This window comes from Nerophis ophidion, linkage group LG10 (assembly GCF_033978795.1).
Source record: "Nerophis ophidion isolate RoL-2023_Sa linkage group LG10, RoL_Noph_v1.0, whole genome shotgun sequence".
NCBI lineage: Eukaryota > Metazoa > Chordata > Actinopteri > Syngnathiformes > Syngnathidae > Nerophis > Nerophis ophidion.
Window position 1 is genome coordinate 17,516,732 of NC_084620.1, and position 22,587 is coordinate 17,539,318.

Below are 22,587 nucleotides of genomic sequence, written 5' to 3' on the forward strand. Positions count from 1 at the left end.
TGAAGTAGCAAGAGAAAGTGCATGAATAAAATGTTAATTATTGCTCAGTTTGCTACACTGATTTGCTGTCAGACTGAATATGGAACATGCAACGCTTATATAACTTAATAGTGCAAAATCAACTTTCACAAAACAAACGAAAAACATCAATGGTATATTAAATAAAATCTACATAAAAAATGTAATGCCTTTTTTCTACATGCAGTCTTCTGAGGTAAATAACATTAACTTTTTCCACAGGCTAATACATTTGAAAATAAAATAACAAAGAGGTGAGCGGGGTTTGGTGGTAGCAAAGGTGTTTATTGTAGCATTCCGGAAGAGTTAGTGCTGCTAGGTGTTGTAGGTCTTTGTTCTGTTGTGTTTGTGTTCTGTTACGGTATGGATGTTCCCCTGAAATGTGTTTGTCATTTTTGTTTGGTGTGGGTTCACAGTGTGGTGCATATTTGTAACTGTGTAAAGTTGTTTATGCGGCCACCCTCCGTGTGATCGGAATGGGTGTTCATTCACTTATGTGTGTGTAGAAGCCGGATTTATCATGTGACAGGGGCCGGCATGCTGTTGAATGGAGGAAAAACGGACGTGACGACTGGTTGTAGAGGACGCTAGAGGCAGTGCCTTCAAGGCACGCCCCCAATATTGTTGTCCGGGTGGAAGTCGGGAGAAATTCGGGAGAATGGTTGCTCCAGGAGACTTTCGAGAGGGGCACTGAAAATCGGGAGGGTTGGCAAGTATGAGTATTAGCGGTGAATGCGGTGTTATAATACCGGCGGGCCAGCTCTAATGTTAATTTGGTATTGCCTCAAGGGCCAAATGAAATTATACTGCAGGCCAAATTTGGCCCGCGGGCCAGAGTTTGACACCCATGCTTTAAGTTGTATTCCAAATGTTGTTATGATTCACCCTACAATTATAGTAGTTTGATAGGCTGTGTGAGATATTTCAAGTCAGTCCGGATGATGGAGGTCAAATTAGGTATTTCATAACTGCGCCCCTTGTGGTGTAAAAAATACTAAAGGAGGCAACGCTGCAAGACTTCAGTTCACCCATCCATCCATCCATTTCCTACCGCTTATTCAGTTTCAGTTGATTTCGAACATGCATACGATACAATATATTACATCACACAATTCCATTTGGTTCATTACGGCAGTTAAGAAAAGGAGTAAAAAAAAAAAGCAAATGTATTCCTACTTCTTTTCATACCATAGCAATTTTATCCAATGTCCTTGTTCTCTGTAACAGAACAGTGAAAAAAATAAATGATAAATAAATAATATACCATAGTAAGCACACAAATATTAAATACATACATAATCGTGCGCATGTTTGGACAAATGATTACCCTTTTGTGTTGTTTTGGAGTAGGCTAGTTACTCATCAAACAAAAACATACTTTACATGCTTTTTTTTTTTTTTTTACATCACTAAAGTGACATTTGTGGCACCTCCAATTGTATGTGCCCAGAATGTTTTGTAAGGCAGGCTAATATATGTAACACAGATACCCTCAAAGTTTTATAATCATTAGACAAATGGTTCTCAATCTTTTTTAACCGAGTACCACCTTTATACTTAGCATTCCAAGTACCACCATTATCCATCCATTTCCTACCGCTTATTCCCTTTTTGGGGTTGCGGGGGGCGCTGGCGCCTATCTCAGCTACAATCGGGCGGAAGGCGTGTTATGACCAACATTAAAATACAGTAGCGTAGTAGGCCTAAATAGTCAATAAAAACAAGTTTTTTATATATATTTTTGGCTAGTTTGAACAGTAACACTGTTTGAATATGTAATTAAGTGATTATTTGGCATACCACTAGATGGAGCCCATGTACCATTAGTATGCATACTACAGTCTGAAAATCACTGTCAATGCAAGGCCCTAAGCAGAATTTGATTTTGAGGCCCCGCATTACAAAATTACTCTTTTTTTTTGTTTAAGCGAAACATGTTTTATACTTTTTTTTTCTAAATCAAACTTACATTTGATTTCATTCATTGTTTGCACACAAACAAATTCATGGGAACTTTTTTATATAATATATTATTTTAAGTCAGCAAGGTGGAAAGGAGTTAGTGCATGTGCCTCACGATACGAAGGTCCTGAGTAGTCCTGGGTTCAATCCCAGGCTCGGGATCTTTCTGTGTGGAGTTTGCATGTTCTCCCCGTGACTGCGTGGGTTCCCTCCGGGTGCTCCGGCTTCCTCCCACTTCCAAAGACATGCACCTGGGGATAGGTTGATTGGCAACACTAAATTGGCCCTAGTGTGTGAATGTGAGTGTGAATGTTGTCTGTCTATCTGTGTTGGCCCTGCGATGAGGTGGCAACTTGTCTAGGGTGTGCACCACCTTCTGTCCGAATGCAGCTGAGATAGGCTCCAGCATTCCCCGCGACCCCGAATGGGACAAGCTGTAGAAAATGGATGGATATTATTTTTTAATGTAAAATAATTACTTTAACATAGGGCTGGGGGATATGGCCTTTTTTTTAATATGTCAATATTTTTAGGCTATATCGCGATACACAATATATATGTCGATATTTTGCCTTGGCCTTAAATGAACACTCAATATATATAATCACAGCAGTATGATGATTATATGTCCATCCATCCATCCATCCATTTTCTACCGCTTATTCCCTTTCGGGGTCTATATGTGTCATTATTAAAACATTTTTCTTCATACTGCATTAATATATGCTACTTTTAAACTTTCATGCAGAGAGGGAAATCACAACTAAGTCAATTTACCAAAACTGTATTTATTAAACAGTTATTAAGCAGTGGCACAAACATTCATGTAATTTCAAAACAGAAAGTGCAAGATTGTCAGAGACATTTTAAAACAAGCCATGAGTGAACTTTTTTGCATGATTTCACTAAGATGACATATCAAAACAACACAAAATTAAAGTGCACTTTTTGTACAGAACGCCACTACAATAGTTTAAAACTAATAAAGTGCACTTTTGTGCATGAATTTGTGGGCGTGTGGCACTAAATGGAGATGTTGACATGCGAAGTAAGATGTTGGTTTTCTTCGTCGATTTCTGCCAAACAGACTGCAAGAGGGTTCACTCTTTGCATCAGTTTCAGCCCATGGGCGTGTTTGTTCAAAAAAGGACTGAAAGAAGCTTAGTGAAACCTCTCTTGAGTCATCAGCCCTCTTTGTCTGTGTGGGTGGAGGCGGGGCCGTCACTTAACACACACAGGGTGCAAAAACACAGCCACGCTAATCGCTAGTTAGAGGAACCGTGAGGTAATGTAGTAAAAAGATGATTGCAAGTCCAACTTTCGGTTCAAAAACATTTTGCATTCAAACTGAATGAACTCGGTGAGCCTACCCAGATGAACCAGAAGGCTGAATTTGTTGGAAAGTAACGTCACAGCTTGATAAGCCATTTTATGAAATGTTTTGGCAGTTTATGATCTTATATTTGAGGATATACGTCTTAACAGTTGACGGTGGTGATGTTTATTTAGTTGTAATGTTTGCAAAGCATTAGTGGGAAATATCCATGGTTACTCTGGTGTCTTAGGTGAGAGAGCTTGGGTAAGTTGCATATAAATAAGATATATTGAATTAAGTTTTTATTTGCAGGCTGTTAATGTATGTGCTACTGAATCAGCCACAAAGCGCATTAATGGTGGAAGTTAAAAGCAGAATATAAATGTTTTTTTTAAAGTTACTTTAAACTATCTCGATGGATTGGTGTTCCACATTGTCCCACACAAAATTCCACATCTAGTGAATTGGAATTTGGTCACTTTAGGTTAGTGCCTCCCAATTAATTTTACCTCTACATAAATTTGTATCTTTAATGACAATGAAGAAAACGAAAAATGTAATAATTATAGATCAACTTACATTCAATAATAACTGTGTTAACATTGTTTTTAGTCGGGGGAAAAAAATAGTTAAAGCGCTTCAAGTTGCCTGAAGTAAAAAAAAAAAATCATAATTATTATTATATCATCCATGTTAACATAATAATCCTTATTATGCGCATTTAAATTGTAAAAATGTTTTTGATCAACTTGAATCATTTGATACTAAAAAAAACCCTCAATAACTAATAATAAATTCAAATTGATCAGCTGTCTTAACTGAAGAGCAACATTTTTTAAACACGCTAACCGACAAAACAAAAAATTATTAAAAAATGTGTGCGTATTTTTGTTTTCTTTTATCAAAATGAGGAAATCAGGATTAATTGCTGCAATGAGTATATTTTGTAATGGTTTTCAAAGCGGAGTTTAAAGCATGATACTGATAAAGCATGTTACCGGGATCACAAGCCCTGGTAACCAGGGGTGTGACCAGGGTGCTGTAGGTGAAGTTGAAGTCATTGCTGCTGTTGTTTTTGTTGTTATTGTTGTGTTTGCTGTTGTTGTTTTTGTCTCTCTGTCTAATCCCCCTCTTATCCCCACAATTTCACCCTCAGTCTTCATTTTTTTCTCTTTGTATCCCCTCCTGCTACGGCCCGGCTGCACCAAGTGATAATATAAATACATTTAATAAAGTCAAATTCAAATAAGGCAACAAGAGAAGTATCCTACACTTCTCTTTTGTAAAGTAAATCTGAACAGCCGGTATGGGCATCTACATCAACTATATGATTTGCCTGAGAAGCTGGACAGGACAAAAAAAAATTGAATTAAAAAAAAGAAGTCATTGCGCTGGTAGTCCTCACCTGTGCTATACTGACTGTTTGGAAACCTAGAATTACCCACACTTGTGCCATAACATTTGAGCTTCACGGTGGAAGAGGGGTTAGTGCGTCTGCCTCACAATACGAAGGTGCTGAAGTCCTGGGTTCAAATCCAGGCTCGGGATCTTTCTGTGTGGAGTTTGCATGTTCTCCCCGTGAATGCGTGGGTTCCCTCCGGGTACTCCAGCTTCCTCCCACTTCCAAAGACATGCACCTGGGCATAGGTTGATTGGCAACACTAAATTGGCCCTAGTGTGTGAATGTGAGTGTGAATGTTGTCTGTTGGCCCTGTGATGAGGTGGCGACTTGTCCAGGGTGTACCCCGCCTTCCGCACGATTGTAGCTGATATAGGCGCCAGCGCTCCCCGCGACCCCAAAAGGGAATAAGCGGTAGAAAATGGATGGATGGATGGATGTGCCGTAACACAAAAACCAATTGCAATTAATTTCAAATGTGTATTTTATGAATAGGATACTGTACACCACAGGCCAAATTACAAACCACATATAGGGGGCTGCACTGTAATGGTAAGCAGGGGGTTGTAAAAAACTGGTACTTGCAAGTAAGACTTTTCTTTGCATTGTACCATAACAATTTATGCACCACAATTCCTGCACATTTCCATATATACGGCCACAGACTGGACTTCAAGTTTCCTCCTCGGTCAACTAATGAATTTCCTAGCCATGAAACGAGCTAATTCTAAGCTTCCTTGTTAGCATTGTGCTATTATTAACTTAATTAAGGCTCCAACCGGCCCCCTTCTATCACTTTTTTGGATTTTTTTGGAGCGTGGAAAGAGCTTTGATCAGTGCCCCTCAACTTTAAGCGATACGGCATGGAATGGGGTAGAAATTGCTTCGGCACGTGGCTGCCGTCACAACACCGTGGGTAATGTTTTCTGGCCTGCTTTCGAAATCATATCAGGGGGAGAGAATCAGATTGATTCCCAAAACGGGTGAGAATAACCTTCAGGGCGAAGGCGTGTTAAGGATGTGTTCACGGTGACAAAGAATTTGCAAACAGTACGCCTTGGCCCACACTTTTGTGCAGCGAGTGACCTGTGACAGCCCTGGAGTGGGCGTGTTTTGTGAGATCCAATAAGACTGCGTGTGCAATTGATAACTGGTGCAAACCGTTTTGTTTGAATTAGTTTTTTGCTTGTACTATTGGCTGTGGCCATGGAAACACTCATTCATGTTATTATGCTCTCCAAACTGTGCGTCATGCTGTTGAACAAGCAGCACACATATGTAATTTGTAGCACTTTTTCTGCAATATAGAGTCACAATCAAGACAACAGAAACTATTTTCAGGGAGGTGCGCATTCATTTGGAATGACCCGCATGAATATTCATATTAACGCCATTTTTTATATAGGGCAGGGCTGTCAAACGTACGGCGGGCCGGGTAAAACCTGCTGTGAATGAAATAAACTGCTGTTCTAAAAGTGTCCACTAGATGTCGCAATAGCAATTCTTTGTATCTTTGTAGATGACGCTTCATATGTAAAACAAAATAAACCACATGTTAGTGCACCAGTCGAAAAAAATTAGCAAACTACATAAATAACATCCTGTAATTTGATTTGGATTTTTATCTATAAAACTAACACCAATAAGTTGACTGATGAACATTATACATAATTTATTCAGAAAGCATAAATAACGACAAATAAAGATAGAATACTATTAACTGCAACATGTAAGTGTAAAAAACCCCCAACAATATTATGATTTTTCTGCGATGAGGTGGCGACTTGTCCAGGGTGTACTTCACCTTCTGCCCGAATGCAGCTGAGATAGGTTCCAGCTCCCCCCACAACCTCGGGGGGTTGCGAGGTAGAATATGGATGGATGGATTATGATTTGTATATTTTCAGAATGTGCCTGTTCAATTTGTAAACAAAGAAAATAATCTGAAGTTGTCTTTATTTTTAAGTTTTTAAGTTTTAATTTTACCAGGGCCCACTTGGGTGTCGATTTTTCTCAATGTGACCCACCATCTAAAATGAGTTTGACATCCCTGATATAGGGGATAACATTATGAATTTCCTAAATCAGTGATTGTAAAACTGCGGTTTGGGTAAAACTAGTGGCAGGTTGACTCTATCTAGTGGTATGCTAAAGAATCACTTGATTAAGTGATACGTGTTTTATTTTTACATATACAAAAACACAGTGTTGCTGTTTAAACTGTGTGTAAGGTGGCCCTAAATATTAAAATTACTTTTTAAATAAAACCTCTGCCTTGTTTTTCATTAAAAAAAAAAAAACGTAGGCCTAGTATGCTACTGTATTTGAACGTTGGTCATTATAGTGGTACTTGGAGAGCCAGGTGTTTTCTGAGGTGGTATTTGGTGGAAAAAACTAAACAATCACAGTCTTAAATAAAAAAAGGAACAGCATTTAAAAAAATTACCAGCAGACACCAAAACGTATGAATTTAATTAGTTTTAATCAGCCCCTTAAGTCGTCCAGCAGCTATAAAATTATATTTTATTTCACATTTATTTTATCAGGGAAGATCAATTGAGAAGAGCTATTCATTTACAATAATGGCTTGGCAAGAGGGTCCAGCAATAGCAAAAAAATACAATAAAAACTGAAAAATATGAAAACTGTGTGGGCTTTTGACAAAGAGTCTGATTTTCTCAAGTTGTGGTCAGGGAACTGGTTTTTCAAACCCACAGACCCATTTAAGACAGATGGTGTCAGAACAGAACTCAGACTGGCAGTTTTTGGAACCTGGTACGAGAAGACAAACATATTCTGTGCTTTATGGCCGATATCTGAAAGTCAACCATTTGTGTGTTCAGCTTTTTGCCTAAGAAACACAATTTAATGAAAATTGCCCCTGAGATATGAATGCAAACAAGATCCATTTTCTCGGAAAAAAAAAAAATCCAAATGGCTCTCTTAATGGTGAGAACCATGGCGACGGCAACTCTGGCGTTCAAGTGGCTTTTGATGCTCACTTACGATGGCAGGTGGCTTTTTATCTGCCACTACAATTTACTTTTTTCTGGCTTTTACAGCCTCAATAGAGGAAGTCTTGAAAGAGAAAAACAATGTTTCCTATGAATGTCAACTTTCCCATATGTTCCTGGCTATGATATGGTGAATCGTCATCCTCCGTGGTACCTTTTTGGAAACCTTCATTAAATTTTCATGAGGTGGCGACATGCCGGAAACCAACTTGGCTTTACGGAGAGACGCCATCCACGCCCGCCAAATGACAATCATGGCTGCCTTCCAACAATGCTTTTGGGTACTTGGCACGGCGGAAGGAACTGCTACCTCGGTGGATAAATCTTGGATAAGAAAAAAAATGCCGCCAATGACTGACTTCAGACTGAACTGCAAACTTTTTCAAATCCTGGTGTCCCTGCTTGAACTTCCTCTTGTTTTGCACATTTGTACAAGAATCTTTGCTGCATTTAAGGTTGAATACACAATTATTAGATGCTACAAGAGCATTTTTTCGCCACGAGCAATCCTCAGGATCATCCCTGTGCTGTTGAATTGAATAACCAGATGTGACAATCTGTGTGAACTACAAAATTCCACTGGATTTGGCAGCAAAAATTTAGTCTTTTAACTAAACCTTTTCTTTAGAAAGCATGTAGAAGTGGGCTTCCAGGCGAAAAATTGCCAACCAATGAACATAAATAGTGACATCAGACAAGGAAAAATTGCAGTTTTTGTAATCACAATTAAGCACATTTAATTCCGAGTCTTGACATATTTGTGGTCATTGTACAAAAAGTTGAGCCTTTTTCTAAATGGTCAGATTAATGACCTCAACCCCATTTAACAACTTTGGAATGGACTACAAGAGAGTTATTTGCAAATTCCCGAATTAATCTGATACATAACCTGATTCATCCCAATTTAATTTCAATTCAAAACACAGTTTCCAAAGTGTCTTTCTCGTTGACTTACTTTTCTAGAACGGTTTAGATGACCAAAGACTTTTCGAATTGAACTACTAAAGAGTTTATCATTTAACTACAGCATTATACGATTAATCACATTTAAACAAATGTATAGAAAATAGTTGATTCAACGAATCAGATTAAAATCAGATCAAAATGTAACTTTATCAACAACTTCAGAATGAGCTAAAAGAGAGATTGCATACATTTCAATAGTAGCCATTAAAAATCTCATTAAACACAATTCCAATTTGAGTCACAATGCATTATTTAACAATTCAATGCTTCCCAACTGATTAGCCATTTTCTAGTGTTGTCACATATCTTTAGTATGAACGATGAGAAAGTTTGCACAAATAATCTGATTATTGTATAATTAAACACAATTGTATTTTCAGTCATGCCAATTTTTTTTATGGAAGTTACATGCTTCCGAACAGTTTAACCTTCTTCTTTGTTTGCATAGAAGACCCAATCCCCACCCTTCAACCACATCAGACACCTTTGAGATGAAGTACAAAAGACTTTGTGCAAATCAAATACAAATATCACATCAATTGCAATCTCTGTTTCTAGTCAACACTTCCTGGTAGCATTCATTTTAGTTGGAGCAAGGTTATTTCACAGTTTAGTTGCAAAAGAGTGTAACCCTGACCTAAACCCATCAAAAACCTTTGGTGTGACGTTGCGTAACCAACTTATCAGTATTTAAAGGGGAACACTATCACAATTTCAGAAGGGTTAAAACCAATAAAAATTAGTTCCCAGTGGCTTATTTTATTTTTCAAAGTTTTTTTCAAAATGTTACCCATCCCGAAATATCCCGAAAAAAGGCTTTAAAGTGCCTGATTTTTGCTATCTGTGAAGCCACAGTCCATTTTCCTGTGACGTCATCCAGTGATGCCAATACAAACAAACGGATAGCACAGCAAGATATAGCGACATTAGCTCGGATTTCAGCGGTTTAAGTGATTCAACAGATTACGCATGTATTGAAACGGATGGTTGGAGTATGGAGGCAGATAGCGAAAACGAAATTGAAGAAGAAACTGAAGCTATTGAGCGAATAGCTAATGATGCTATTTGGCCATGTCTGCCTTAGCATCGCCGGTAAAATGTGCAGACCAAACGATCAGGACTTTCGCATCTTGTGACACTGGATCAACTTAAATCTGTCGATTGGTAAGTGTTTGTTTGGCATTAAATGTGGGTGGAGGGAAAGGCTGGATGCAAATATAGCTACAAATTTACATACAGCTAGCCTAAATATCATGTTAGCATCGATTAGCTGGCAGTCATGCCGTGACCAAATACGTCTGATTAGCACATAAGTCAATAACATCAACAAAACTCACCTTTGTGATTTCGTTGACTTTATCGTTGGAAATGCATCTGCAGGATATCCATACATCTCTGTGCCATGTCTGCCTTAGCATCGCCGGTAAATTGTGCAGACACTCCGGCACATTCAATGGGGGTCTGGCGGCAGATTTCTTTGAATTTATCGTTGAAAATGCATCTGCTTTGAGTGTCGCAGGATATCTACACAATCTTGCCATCTTTGTAGTAGCATAGGTTTCGTCGGTAAAGTGTGCGGAACAAACGACTGACCATTTCGTCTGATTTCCCCACACTCGTATTTTGAACAAATTTTGACCAATTTCTTGCCACTTTCGCATCTTTGGGCCAGTGGTGCAACTTGAATCCCTCCCTGTATGTGGTGCAACTTGAATCCCTCCCTGTAGTGTTGTTACAGCCTCCGACAACACACCGACAAGGCATAATGTCTCCAAGGTACGGAAAACAGTCGAAAAAACTGAAAATAACAGAGCTGAGACCCGGTGTTTGTAATGTGTTTGAGAAAATGGCGGCTTTATTACCTAGGTGACGTCACGTTCTGACGTCATCGCTCCTAGAGCGATAAATAGAAAGGTGTTTGATTCGCCAAAATTCACCCATTTAGAGTTTGGAAATGGGTTAAAAAAATATATGGTCTTTTTTCTGCAACATCAAGGTATATATTGACGCTTACATAGGTCTGGTGAACTGTTTTTTCTAATTGGCCAATTTAAATACGCTAAACTCCAAAACTTGTGCTGGGCCAGTAGCTAATATAATTAAAATTGCACGACTTTTGAAAAGGGTACAGTTTAGTCTGTAAAATAGCCGTTAGAGTCAAAGCTGAAATTAACAAGGAAGGGGAATGGACTTCCCCCTCCTCCTCTATCGAGTTTTACCTCGCTGAGCACTGCAATCTCAAGGACAGCCTAAGACAAGGGCAGCTGCTGCTGTTTTAACACATGCTAGCGTACTGTATATTCAACAATGGCTGCCGCACAGCAAATGAGATGGAAGAGAGAAATGCTGAAGTCATCTTCTATAAAAAAAAAGAAAAAAAGAAAAGTGCTGAGTGCTGGTGCCTGCTGTGAAAAGACCCCCAATGACAATTTACACACATTAGCCAGCGGCGTTGCTATTGGGGGAATGGGCGGGGGCGGTGGCCATATGAGTGCCAAATGTGAAAAGGACATTGGCTCTAAAAGTACCTCAGAGAGCAGATTTCTGGCTGATGACAGAAGGCCATATACACAAACTCCCAAAGCCATTAGCAGATTATACCCATTGATCGCTCCAGCTAACTATAGAGGTGAAGTCACCATTTCCTCACATGACAAAACTCGACATTTAAGCACCTGAATTGGTGGAAAGTGCAGTATAAAAATCAAAGATAAAATGTCTTCCTGATCCCACTTCTGACACAATTCGCCAAATAACTCTGACAAGTCGGACTCTCAAACCTTTAACCACGTTGATTAAAAAATAAAAAAATAGGGATAGCCAATAACATTGGTTAAATAATAAATACATGATAAATGGGTTGTACTTTTCTACCTTCGAGGTACTCAAAGCGCTTTAACACTACTTCCACATTTACCCATTCACACACACATTCACACACTGATGGAGGGAGCTGCCTTGCAAGGCGCTAACCAGCACCCATCAGGAGCAAGGGTGAAGTGTCTTGCTCAGGACACAATGGACGTGACGAGGTTGGTACTAGGTGGGGATTAAACCATGGACCCTTGGGTTGCGCACGGCCACTCTCCACTGCGCCACGCCGTCCCTTGGTTGATTGATATTCTTGGCCAAAACTGGCATAAACCGAGATATTGAATTTTTAGATATTTCTGCTTGTACTGTAGTAGTGTATTACGTGTTAACTGTTACATTTACTTAGGTAACTTTTTGGATAAATTGCATTCAGAGTAGTTTTAATGCAACATACTTTTACTTTTGCTTGGATATTTTTGTGAAGAAGAAACATTACTTTTACGCTGTCAGATTGAGTTTTGTTCCAATCGTTACATTTACATACAGTTTTTTTATAATCTATTGATTAAGGCTGGCAAAGATGTATTTATTTGTCAGCAAGACTTATGCCAGCTGTCACACGACTCTGTTCCACCAATCCAACGTAAACACAGGTGACACTTGACTCCATCCCACCATTTAAATGTAGCTTGGCATTGTACCTGGCCAATAACAAACCCGTGGTAAAGGACTGTTTACGTCAAACAAACATGAAGTAGAAGCTGAAATAGGTCAGTGTTATTAAATCATACGATAAAATAGAAACCTAGAGTACTTATTTACTGTGTCTCAGAATGTTCACAAAGAAAACACTTTAATTGTGTGACATGACTGATTAACTATATGAATTGATTAACGTGGACCCCGACTTAAACAAGTCGAAAAACTTACTCGGGTGTTACCATTTAGTGGTCAATTGTATGGAATATCTCCGGTCCAAAGGCAAAACCTAGTAACTCACTTCTAGCTGATTTTGAGAAAACAAAGGAAAACCAATCTATCTTGATGCAGTCTTACAAAGATCTACAAAGTCATCAAACGTATAGATGTTTTCTTGAGCTTTCATTTTCTTGCCGATTGAGCCAAGGATTGAATCTGCTCTCATGAACGTGTGCCCTTTCTCCAGATATTTTATCACAAACTCAGGTGGGCCCCATTCTGCGTTTGCACAATGGGCAAGAGCCGTGTACAGCGTCCAGTTTTTATTTTGACCTCCACAGTTATCTGCCCAAAAGAGTATGCAAGGGGAAGAATCAAGAACAATACATTTATTGAAGGTGCTTGCAACGTCCTGGGCCAATCTTCCAAATATCCCCTCGTGCCATGATATCACATAATCAGGTTGACCGTCGGCCCCCATTCGTGCAAATGTCTCATTAAAGACAATAAGGCGACTGACAAAGAAGCTCCAATTGGTCCATTGAGATACTAGGTTTTTCTGTTGTATCTACACGGTTATGTGGTAGTTGCTAGGTCCTGCCATGCGTGTAACAGCTTACTTACGGAACAAATTACAGTATCGCATACACTAATGTAAAGCATATCACCTAGGAACTCCAAAATTATTATCAGCTCAGTTTTGACCAAAATTGAGTTACTGGGTTTTGCCTTTGGACGGGAGATATGTACTGAACTTTGCCATCTACTAATAAAAGTATCAATCAATCAATCAATCACTCAATCAATGACGCAAGCACATCTAGACTGTGTGAGAAAACTGGTGAACATTAAACTCCTGAAACAGTTGACTAAAATAGAAATCTTTTTGTCTGATGATCCTAATAACAAGTGTCATTTAAAACATTAAACCATTACCTACAACACCAAATAGCAGTGGAAAGTACTTATCTGTTAAGTCCGGAGCTTGGAAGTTACCAACGCTAGCTTATTAGCATGTAGCATTCTCTTCTTCTACTGTATTTACATTCCCACATAGCTCAACAATCTGAAATGACTACAATTGCCCTCTAGTGTACAAGAGGCACACTGCATGTTGCCAATGGTCACATTAGAGATAAAAGTAAGGACACTAGAGTTTTTTACATGTAGCTGGGAAAATAGAAGAAACTGAAATATTTGACAAATCAGAGTAATTTAGTGCATAGAAACATACTGCAGCACGGTGGGAGAGGGGTTAGTGCGTCTGCCTCAGAATCTGAAGGTCCTGGGTTCGATCCTGCGCTCGGGATCTTTCTGTGTGGCGTTTGCATGTCTTCCCTGTGACTGCGTGGGTTCCCTCCGGGTACTCCGGCTTCCTCCCACCTCCAAAGACATGCACCTGGGGATAGGTTGATTGGCAACACTAAAATGACCCTAGTGTGTGAATGTGAGTGTGAATGTTGTCTATCTGTGTTGTCCCTGTGATGAGGTGGCGACTTGTCCAGGGTGTACCCCGCCTACCGCCCGATTGTAGCTGAGTTAGGCTCCAGCGCCCCCCGCAACCGCGAAGGGAATAAGCGGTAGGAAATGGATGGATGAATGAAACGTACTGACTGTAAAAAGTGAAATGATATCCAAAAAGGCAGCACAAATCTTCAGTGATCACTTTCAAGTTAAAGTTAAAGTACCAATGATTGTCACACACTAGGTGTGGTGAAATTTGTCTTCTGCATTAGACCCATCCCCTTGTTCACCCCCTGGGAAGTGAGGGGAGCAGTGGGCAGCAGCGGTGCCGCGCCCGGGAATTAGTTATGGTGATTTAACCCCCAATTCCAACCCTTGATGCTGAGTGCCAAGCAGGGAGGTAATGGGTCCCATTTTTCAAACTAGTAAAAGGACCATTTATATCATGTGCTGTCATCTGTGTCAGTAGAAATGTACACATTTCAGCCGACAATAATTTCACTTTCAGCTAGAGAAATCAGGTTGCAGTCAATTGTATATGATTTTATGTTTTTTTTAGTCCAAGAACCATGACGAAATAGCTACTAAATAAATCAGAAGTTACTCACAGGTTACGAAATGTTTGAGTACTTTTTTTCATGCAATATTTACTCTTACTCAAGTAATTACTTTATGACAAATGTTTACTTTTACTTGAGTCATATTATTCTGAAGTAACTGTACTCTTTGTTGATACAATTTTTGGGTTGGGTACTCTATACACCCCTGATAGACGGGTGCAAGTGATGACCTCATTAAACTTCACTACATGCGCCACAGAACAACAAAACTTGCTAGTTCAAGCTCAGTATGTCCGAGGTGTGGAATCATTTCCAAGTTTGGCCGTCATAGTGTAAACATGCAATTAGAAAAGACTGTAAAGTGTTGACTATGCGAGGGGGAATAAAATGTCTTCCTTCAGCACATCTGATAAGTATGTTGCGATCTTAGAACTGTGGAGTGGTGAAAACGTGAGAATGAGAATGCGTGATGGACAATATCGGTTAATCGAGCATCTCTATTGTAATTAATGATTAAAAATTGTTCACCCTCTCACTTGTTACTAGGCATGCCACTAGCAGCTTTACGGATAGTTACCTACTTCTGACTTATGTTATCACTTCCAGTACTGTCACCACTTCCCACTTTTACAACAATCAATCAATCAACGTTTACTTATACGGCCTTAAATCACAAGTGTCTCAAAGGGCTGCACAAGCCACAACAACATCCTCGGCTCAGATCCCTCATCAGGGCACGAAAAATTCAACCAAATGGGCATAGCTCGGTTGGTAGAGGGTTGCAGGTTCGATTCCCACTTCCGCCATCCTAGTCACTGCCGTTGTGTCCTTGGGCAAGACACTTTACCCACCTGCTCTCAGTGCCACCCACACTGGTTTAAATGTAACTTAGATATTGGGTTTCACTATGTAAAAGCGCTTTGAGTCACTAGAGAAAAGCGCTATATAAATATAATTCACTTCACACTTCACTGACAATGGGAAACCTTGGAAGGGACCGCAGATGTGGGGACCCCGCCAACCTGGGCGACTGGGGCAATGGACTTCGAGTGGACCTAGCATAATAGTGTGAGAGTCCCGTCCATAGTGGATCTAGCATAATAGTGTGAGATTCCAGGCCATAGTGGGGCCAGCAGGAGTTTATCTTGAGTGGAGACAGGTCAGCAGCGCAGAGACGTCCCCAAAAAATGCACAGATAAGTGGTCCACCCTGGGTCCCGACTTTGGACAGCTACTGCTTCATCTGTGGTCACCGAATCTGGGCCCCCCTCTCCACGAAGGAGAGGGGGGCAGAACAGAAAAGAAACGGCAGATCAACTGGTCTAAAAGAGGGTCTATTTAAAGGTTAGAGTATACAAATTAGTTTAAAGATGGGACTTAAATGATTCTACTGAGGTAGCATTTCTAACTGTTAACGGGAGGGCATTCCAGAGTACCGGAGGCCGAATAGAAAACACTCTTTAGACCGCAGACTTTTGACACCATTTGTCAGAGAACTCTGAGGAGTGGTACTTGCATCAAGGATTTGAACCTGATTTGAAATCTGGTCACTTATTCCTGCACCTGTCATTTAGAAGATCTTTGACTCACATTGAAACATTGTAAATTACCTAAATGTTGCCAAACAATTGTATCCTTTCTGATCTCTAATTCCCCTCTCTTTACTCCCAGAGGACCAACTGCCTCCTGGTTTCCCCACCATAGACATGGGCCCTCAGCTCAAAGTGGTAGAGCGAACTCGTACTGCCACCATGCTCTGTGCCGCCAGTGGCAACCCGGACCCCGACATCTCCTGGTTTAAAGACTTCCTTCCTGTCAATACCACCAGCAACAACGGGCGCATTAAACAGCTGCGATCAGGTAGGTTTAGAACAACAGTTTTTGTCCCCATAACTAAACGTCACATTGGGCTTCATTTTTTTCTTAGGTCATTGATTGTTTACTATTTTCTATTTTGTAGTGTCTGTGCGCTACTCGTCTTATTTTGTCTTCTAGTGTTGGCGACCAATTTGCCGTTATTCCTTACTTCCTTATCGTTTTTTGTTTTGTTTTTGTGGGTTTCATTATTTTTTTCCTCAGTTTGTTTTTTAAATCAATGCTAAATCCAGGAAAGAACAAGTATTTTTATTGATGGTATATGGACTTTTATTTTGACTAACAAACCAGTTCAACAAGATAATCGTCCATATAGCAGCGATTGGTGTTATTTATTTTGTCATTTATTTGCTTTTACACTCTCAGAAAAGTACCTTTTTGGGTACAATGGCTTGTCACTGAGGTGCTACTTTACAATTTCCATATGTTGGGAGCATATTTGTACTGATTGGTCTCGAGAAATGGAAAACGGGAGTCCAATAATTCACTCTGTGGGGTGTATTTGAAAGAATAGGCATCAGATGTACCACTTTCTGGACATCTACTGTATGTAGCTTATGTTTTACAATAGTTTGACTGGACTCCAATAATTCCTTTCATGGGGTATATTTGTCAATAATTACCAGAAAATTAACCAGTTTCTAAAAATTAATATAGCTGTAGGATTATAATGGATTGTCACAACAGAATTCAGAACATGATTTGCTGTTTTGCCTTGAGAAATGTGAAACAATAGTCTAATAATACACTTTATGGTGTGTTTTCATACATTGACACCCCAAGGAAAAGGAAATGATTGCATTATTACATTTTTAAGGTACAATAGCTTGTACTAGTTTCAAACTTGGAAACATTTCTATTTCGTAGTTGCTATTGTAATATGTAAATCTGAAGATAAACAATTTACTTCAGGGAGTGTATAGATTATACCCCAACGGACAGTAAAATGTTGCACTATTGAAGCTTTTCGGGTGCAATAGCTTGTTTTTGTGGTGTTTTATGGAAAATTACTACTTGGGGCCATGTTATGAGAATTGCATAACAGGAGTCTAAATATTCACTTAATGGGGATTATTTATAAAGATTAAAACTAAGAGACAGACTTTGTAGCATTTTTAGGAGTACAATGGCTGGTCACTGAAATGCAATCTTGGATTTTCAAACATGGGAATATGTATATTCACTATTTTGTTTTGTGAAATGTAAAACAGAAGTCTAGTAATTTGTTGTATGGGGTGTGTTAGTAATGATTGGGCACTAAGAAACAGAAGCTGTATGTAGCATTATTCCAGTTTAAGGAGTACAATGGCTTATCACTGAAATGCTACCTTAAACTTGTAAACTTGAGAAATGCGGTCTTATATGTTCCCCATATAAAACAGGAGTCTAGTAATTTGGGGTGTTTTGGTGATGATTGGAGGCTGAGAGACAGAAGTTGTAGTGCTATTGCAGCTTAGGGGGTAGCTTGTTACGGGGGTGCTACCTTGCACTCTACACCTTGGGAACATATTTCTCCCATGTTTGGTGTTGTGAATGTAGACCAGGAGACCAAATATTCACCTAATGAGGCACATTAGTAAAGATTGGACCCAGAGGAACAACAATAGTGACATTATTGAAGCTGTAGGGATACAAACACTTGTCACTGAGGTGTTGCCTTGCACTTAACAACATGGCAACATTTATGTTCCCGGTTTGGTCTTGCAAAATATAAAGCAGGGGAAATTAATCAACTTGATGGAGAAAATTTGTAAAGGATGGACTTAGAGGGCAGAAATTAGCATTTTGATTATTATTAAGGTTTAAACTGGTCAAATGGCTTGTCAGTAAGGTGTCATATTGCACTTTATGATTTGGGAACATATCTGTACTCTTTTTTTGCCTTTGAAAATATAAAGATTGGACCCTGAGAGAAAAACTGTCACACTAGTGTACATTTACAGGTACACTGCGTTGATACCCTCAAGGTAGAGCGTTTGCAACTTTTGAGTTTTGATGGTTGAAAAACATGCCTGTACCTTTTCACCTTTGGAACAAAGCACCATTGGTTACATTAGAGACCTCTGGCACCCCTATTTCTGACAGTGTATATTACAAAAAACATAACCATTATTATTTCCTGCAGTGTTTACTCACAGTATGTCAACAAATTGTGCGTTTGCTGTCCCGTCTTGTCAACACAACTAACCCCTCACAATTTTTCTCCCTTATGACTATTAAACACAGATTAACAAAGCCTTTTGCAAGTTAACCACTTTCAAGAATATCCTCATATATTCTTACGCTTATTGTGTTTTTCTTCTCTCTATATTGTTTTTGTGTTTTTACTACAGAATCCTTTGGTAAGTGATTACTTAGCTCTAAGGCGCACATCACTCCTTCCCACTAATTCTTTCCAACAACTATTAATTACGATAAAAAATGCATGGCATGGATTTTACTAACAGATGAGTTGAGACTACTACAATACTAGTATAATACTACTACTATTACTACTATTAGAAGCACAGCTCACCTTCACATACACTTATTTTGAATTACTGGTCATAAATCTGGATATTTAGGGCAGTGTTTAGGGAGGTTTGTTGTCTTCCCTTCAATAGATGGTCCTCCGATGCTGCTGCTGATGATGATGAATCCTGCACAGAACTTTCTTCTATTTCTGTCTCTTTCCTCTGTTTCTTTGTTTATTCATTAGGGGTGTAACGGTACGCCATAATGACAGTTTGGTATGTACTTTGGTTTCAAAGCTACGGTCCTGTTCATTTTGGTAACAGTAAAGGAACAACATGTGAGAATAAAAACTGCTGTGCTTTTGTGTAAACAGCTTCATTGACTTGAAAAAAACCCACAAACTAATTCTTGAAAACTGGGTCCTACCATAAAATGAATTCTGAAATAATAAATGTAATACAAACTTGTGAGGCCCTGTGATGAGGTGGCGATTGGTCCAGGGTGCCCGATTGTAGCTGAGATAAGCACCAGCGCCCCCCGCGACCCCAAAAGGGAATAAGCGGTAGAAAATGGATGGATGGATGGATGGACAATCTTGTGAGAAATTGCTTCCATTTTAACAGTATATTAAGTATATTTAGCTACTTTCTTTCAATTTCAAGTGAGAATAAAAAAGCTAATTATGATGATGATAACCATAGCCGATTTAAATTCAGCAAGAATGTGTGTGGAAAAAAACATAAAAGTTTAGGAAATATATTCTAAATGTTTTTTTTGTTTTTTTTATGTATTAATACATGTTTCAACGGAAGAAAAATGGGGTCATTTAGGGATGCAAACAGGTTCTTTTTAATTAGAGAAAATAAAATTTGAAAAATGGATTGAACCCCTAGGTATAACAATATTTTTCCATTTGCAGTACTGTCAAAAATAATAAGACAACTACTGTATATAAAAAAACATTGAACTTTTGTAGACTAATAACATGAAAAGAGGGTTTTCAAACTCTGGCTTGTCCTTGGTACTACAGCTGTTAATGACTCCTATTGGTGCACTTTATTTGTGTATCGAGTACAAGCGTGACTGTCGGCAAAATCTACTTCCTGTGCACTGAAATCAAACCAAAAAATCAAATTCTGAATACAAGTACCTTTACACCCCTACTATTTACTGTTGAAATTTCTTCCAAAAGCATCCCCCCTTCCCCAAAATCTTACTAATGCTTCTTTTTTCTAATCTTATTTGCATTCATATTATCCACCCAGGTGGTACGCCAATACGAGGTAAGAGCGCTGAAGTGATGCTCAAGTGAATCGCCGCCATGTTTGTTATCCTCCTCCTTTTCCTCCCCATCACATCCTTTCTTTGATTTGAAATCTCATCTATTTCATTTTAATTTTTAATTAGAGCCTCTTGTGATATGCTTACCCTAGCTCGAAAAAAATTTACAAAAAAAGCATATCCAATGACAATTATTTATTTTTGTTGTTGTTTTTTGCCATATGGCAAATCATGCGCCCCTCTTTTTTGTCCAACTAAAACAACCAAGCATATTTTTCCCCTCCCTTGAGCTGTTTTTCGTTCAGCAAAAAAAAAATATTCATAAAAAAAATATGAAGTTATGCAGATGCTGAACATTTTTTTACCATTCTTCTACTTTGCTTTCCTCTCCTATACCTCTCTCAAAAAAAAGCCCAAACGACCACTTTTTTGATAAAGTTTCTTCCGGTGCTTTTTTCCACCTCTTTCACACCTATTTTTCTCACTTTTCTTGACTTTTTTGGTAATTTTTTGAATTTTTCAGGGTTTGGGAAAACAGTAGTGTCGGAGAGACGGAAGGAAGGAGAAGATATTTTTTGCAGTTGTTTTTGTCTGGTTATGTGACACCACACTGCTGATCCCATAGTGGATTTTTAAAAAAACAATGGGTGTCTTTTTGCCCCAGCACATTTTGAATTTTGTCTTCTCTAATACACTTGTATTTTATTTTTCAGCTAAGGGTTTGTTTGTTGGCGAGGTTGTAAGTTGTGCTGACATCCATTTCTTGCATGTCAACAAAAAGGCAAACTTTGATTCCAGAGGGTTATGTGTTGGATTTGTTTCGAAAGTGCAATGGATCTTTTTCTTCCCTCTCACATTTTTTTTGCACAGTGCTGCCTTTTTCTCAATGTGACTGGATTTGTGATTGAATATGCTGAAAAAAAGTCATTCTTTTCCTTGTTATGCTGCTTTTCTTCTACTGTAAACCTCTTTTGTTTGATCCATGTTTCCCCTTAAAGCAGTACCACTCATCCCACATTGACCAGTTACATGTTGTACACTTTCTTATCAGGGCTAAGTCAGTGTATACAGCATATAAATATATATCCATATATTTTTTCTGTATCTGTTTTTTTTAGCATTGGCAATAGGATGAGTGTATTTTTGAACCCATTTTCCCTTTAAAACATTTTTGAAGTAGTTATGTTAAAGTGTTATATTTGAAAAGAAAATAGAAACAGTAAAAAAAAAGGAACCTCCAAAGTCGATTTGGAATTCAACCGCATTATTTAGGAGAAAAAAAGAGTGGGCTTTATGGCATAAAAAAAATTATAAAAGTTGTGAAAAATGTATATTTCAAACAGTATACTATTTTTTTGTAAGTATGATTTGATTGCTTATATGAATTTTGAATGATGAATTATCGATGTGATTTAAAAAAATATATAATTCAAAATGTTATTGTAAAATCTGCTTAAAAAATGGAGACACGAGACCCTCCAAAGTTAATATGGAATTCATCCGCAATAATTATGAAAACACGGGAAAGGTAAACAAAAAAAAAATCTGTTGAGAAAAACACATTTTCATAAATATACTATTTTTTTATTTATAAAGTATGATTTAGATTTTTACAATTAATTATTTTTATGTTTTATAATGTGTAATAATACAATTATTATTTTATTATTACAGTACTTATTGTGCAATTTAAACTCAAGCACTTTATGTTTAGTTTGTGTTTGGTTTTTTCCTGCTACCACTAATGGTCAAAAAAAGGTAAACATGACAATAATCATGGAACCAGAAGATAAACAATATGTATATTTTTCTTAAAGAAAACATAGAACAAAAATATGTGTCTACCCTCGACATCAACAAAGTGCGTACATCCCTCATATTTCTGCAAATATTGTGTAATATCCCTTTATCAGACTACACTACAGTAGTCAATGTAGATCTTGTATAACGGCGTACATTCATTGTCCCTTCAAAGTAACTCAACACACAGCCATTACTGTCCAAACCTCTGGCAATGCAATTGAATACACCCTTTATTGATAATGACCAAATTGGGCCTCATTAGCCATTGGAGTCATGTGACTCATTAGTGTTACAGTGATTCAGGTGTGAATGTGGAGCAGGTGTGTTGAATTTGGTATGATTGCTCTGACTTTTGCCTAATTGCAATGTTTCCCCCCACTCACTACCACTAGCCCTCGCCCAGTACCACTGCACCCTTGAATTTAAGTTAAAAGGGGTAGAGCTTTGTAATCTTGCCTCGGAATTGAATTGGAACACCACTTGCTACAACACTGCATAGCTTTTGTTCGGGCACGTAAGGGACTATGTAGATATGTAGGGTAGTCTCGATGCCAACATTTTGATACCAGTACCAATATGTGTTTGGATATGTAAGTAGATAATTTTCGATGCTTTTCAAAATATAGTGGAAAATAAAAATGCATTTTAACAGGAAATATAATGGTAACACTTATGATTAACGTTTAGCGTTTCTTATTGCACTCAAAGAACAATTTTCGAAGATTGGAATCACAATTCAAATGCA

At 38.4% G+C, this 22,587-nt stretch overlaps 1 protein-coding gene across 41 annotated transcripts in view; it reads left to right on the forward strand.

Annotated features, from left to right (window-relative positions):
- Positions 1 to 22,587, forward strand: part of LOC133560307 (receptor-type tyrosine-protein phosphatase delta) — a 687,524-nt gene that overhangs the window by 581,449 nt on the left and 83,488 nt on the right. For 29 of the 41 annotated variants that reach the window (XM_061912688.1, XM_061912687.1, XM_061912702.1 and 26 more), the window contains 2 exons: positions 16,101 to 16,289; positions 20,024 to 20,041. In XM_061912688.1, coding sequence (XP_061768672.1) covers positions 16,101 to 16,289; positions 20,024 to 20,041 — 207 coding nt within the window. The remainder of the gene's footprint in view (positions 1 to 16,100; positions 16,290 to 20,023; positions 20,042 to 22,587) is intronic. The other 12 variants (XM_061912697.1, XM_061912699.1, XM_061912698.1 and 9 more) reach the window with 1 other exon arrangement.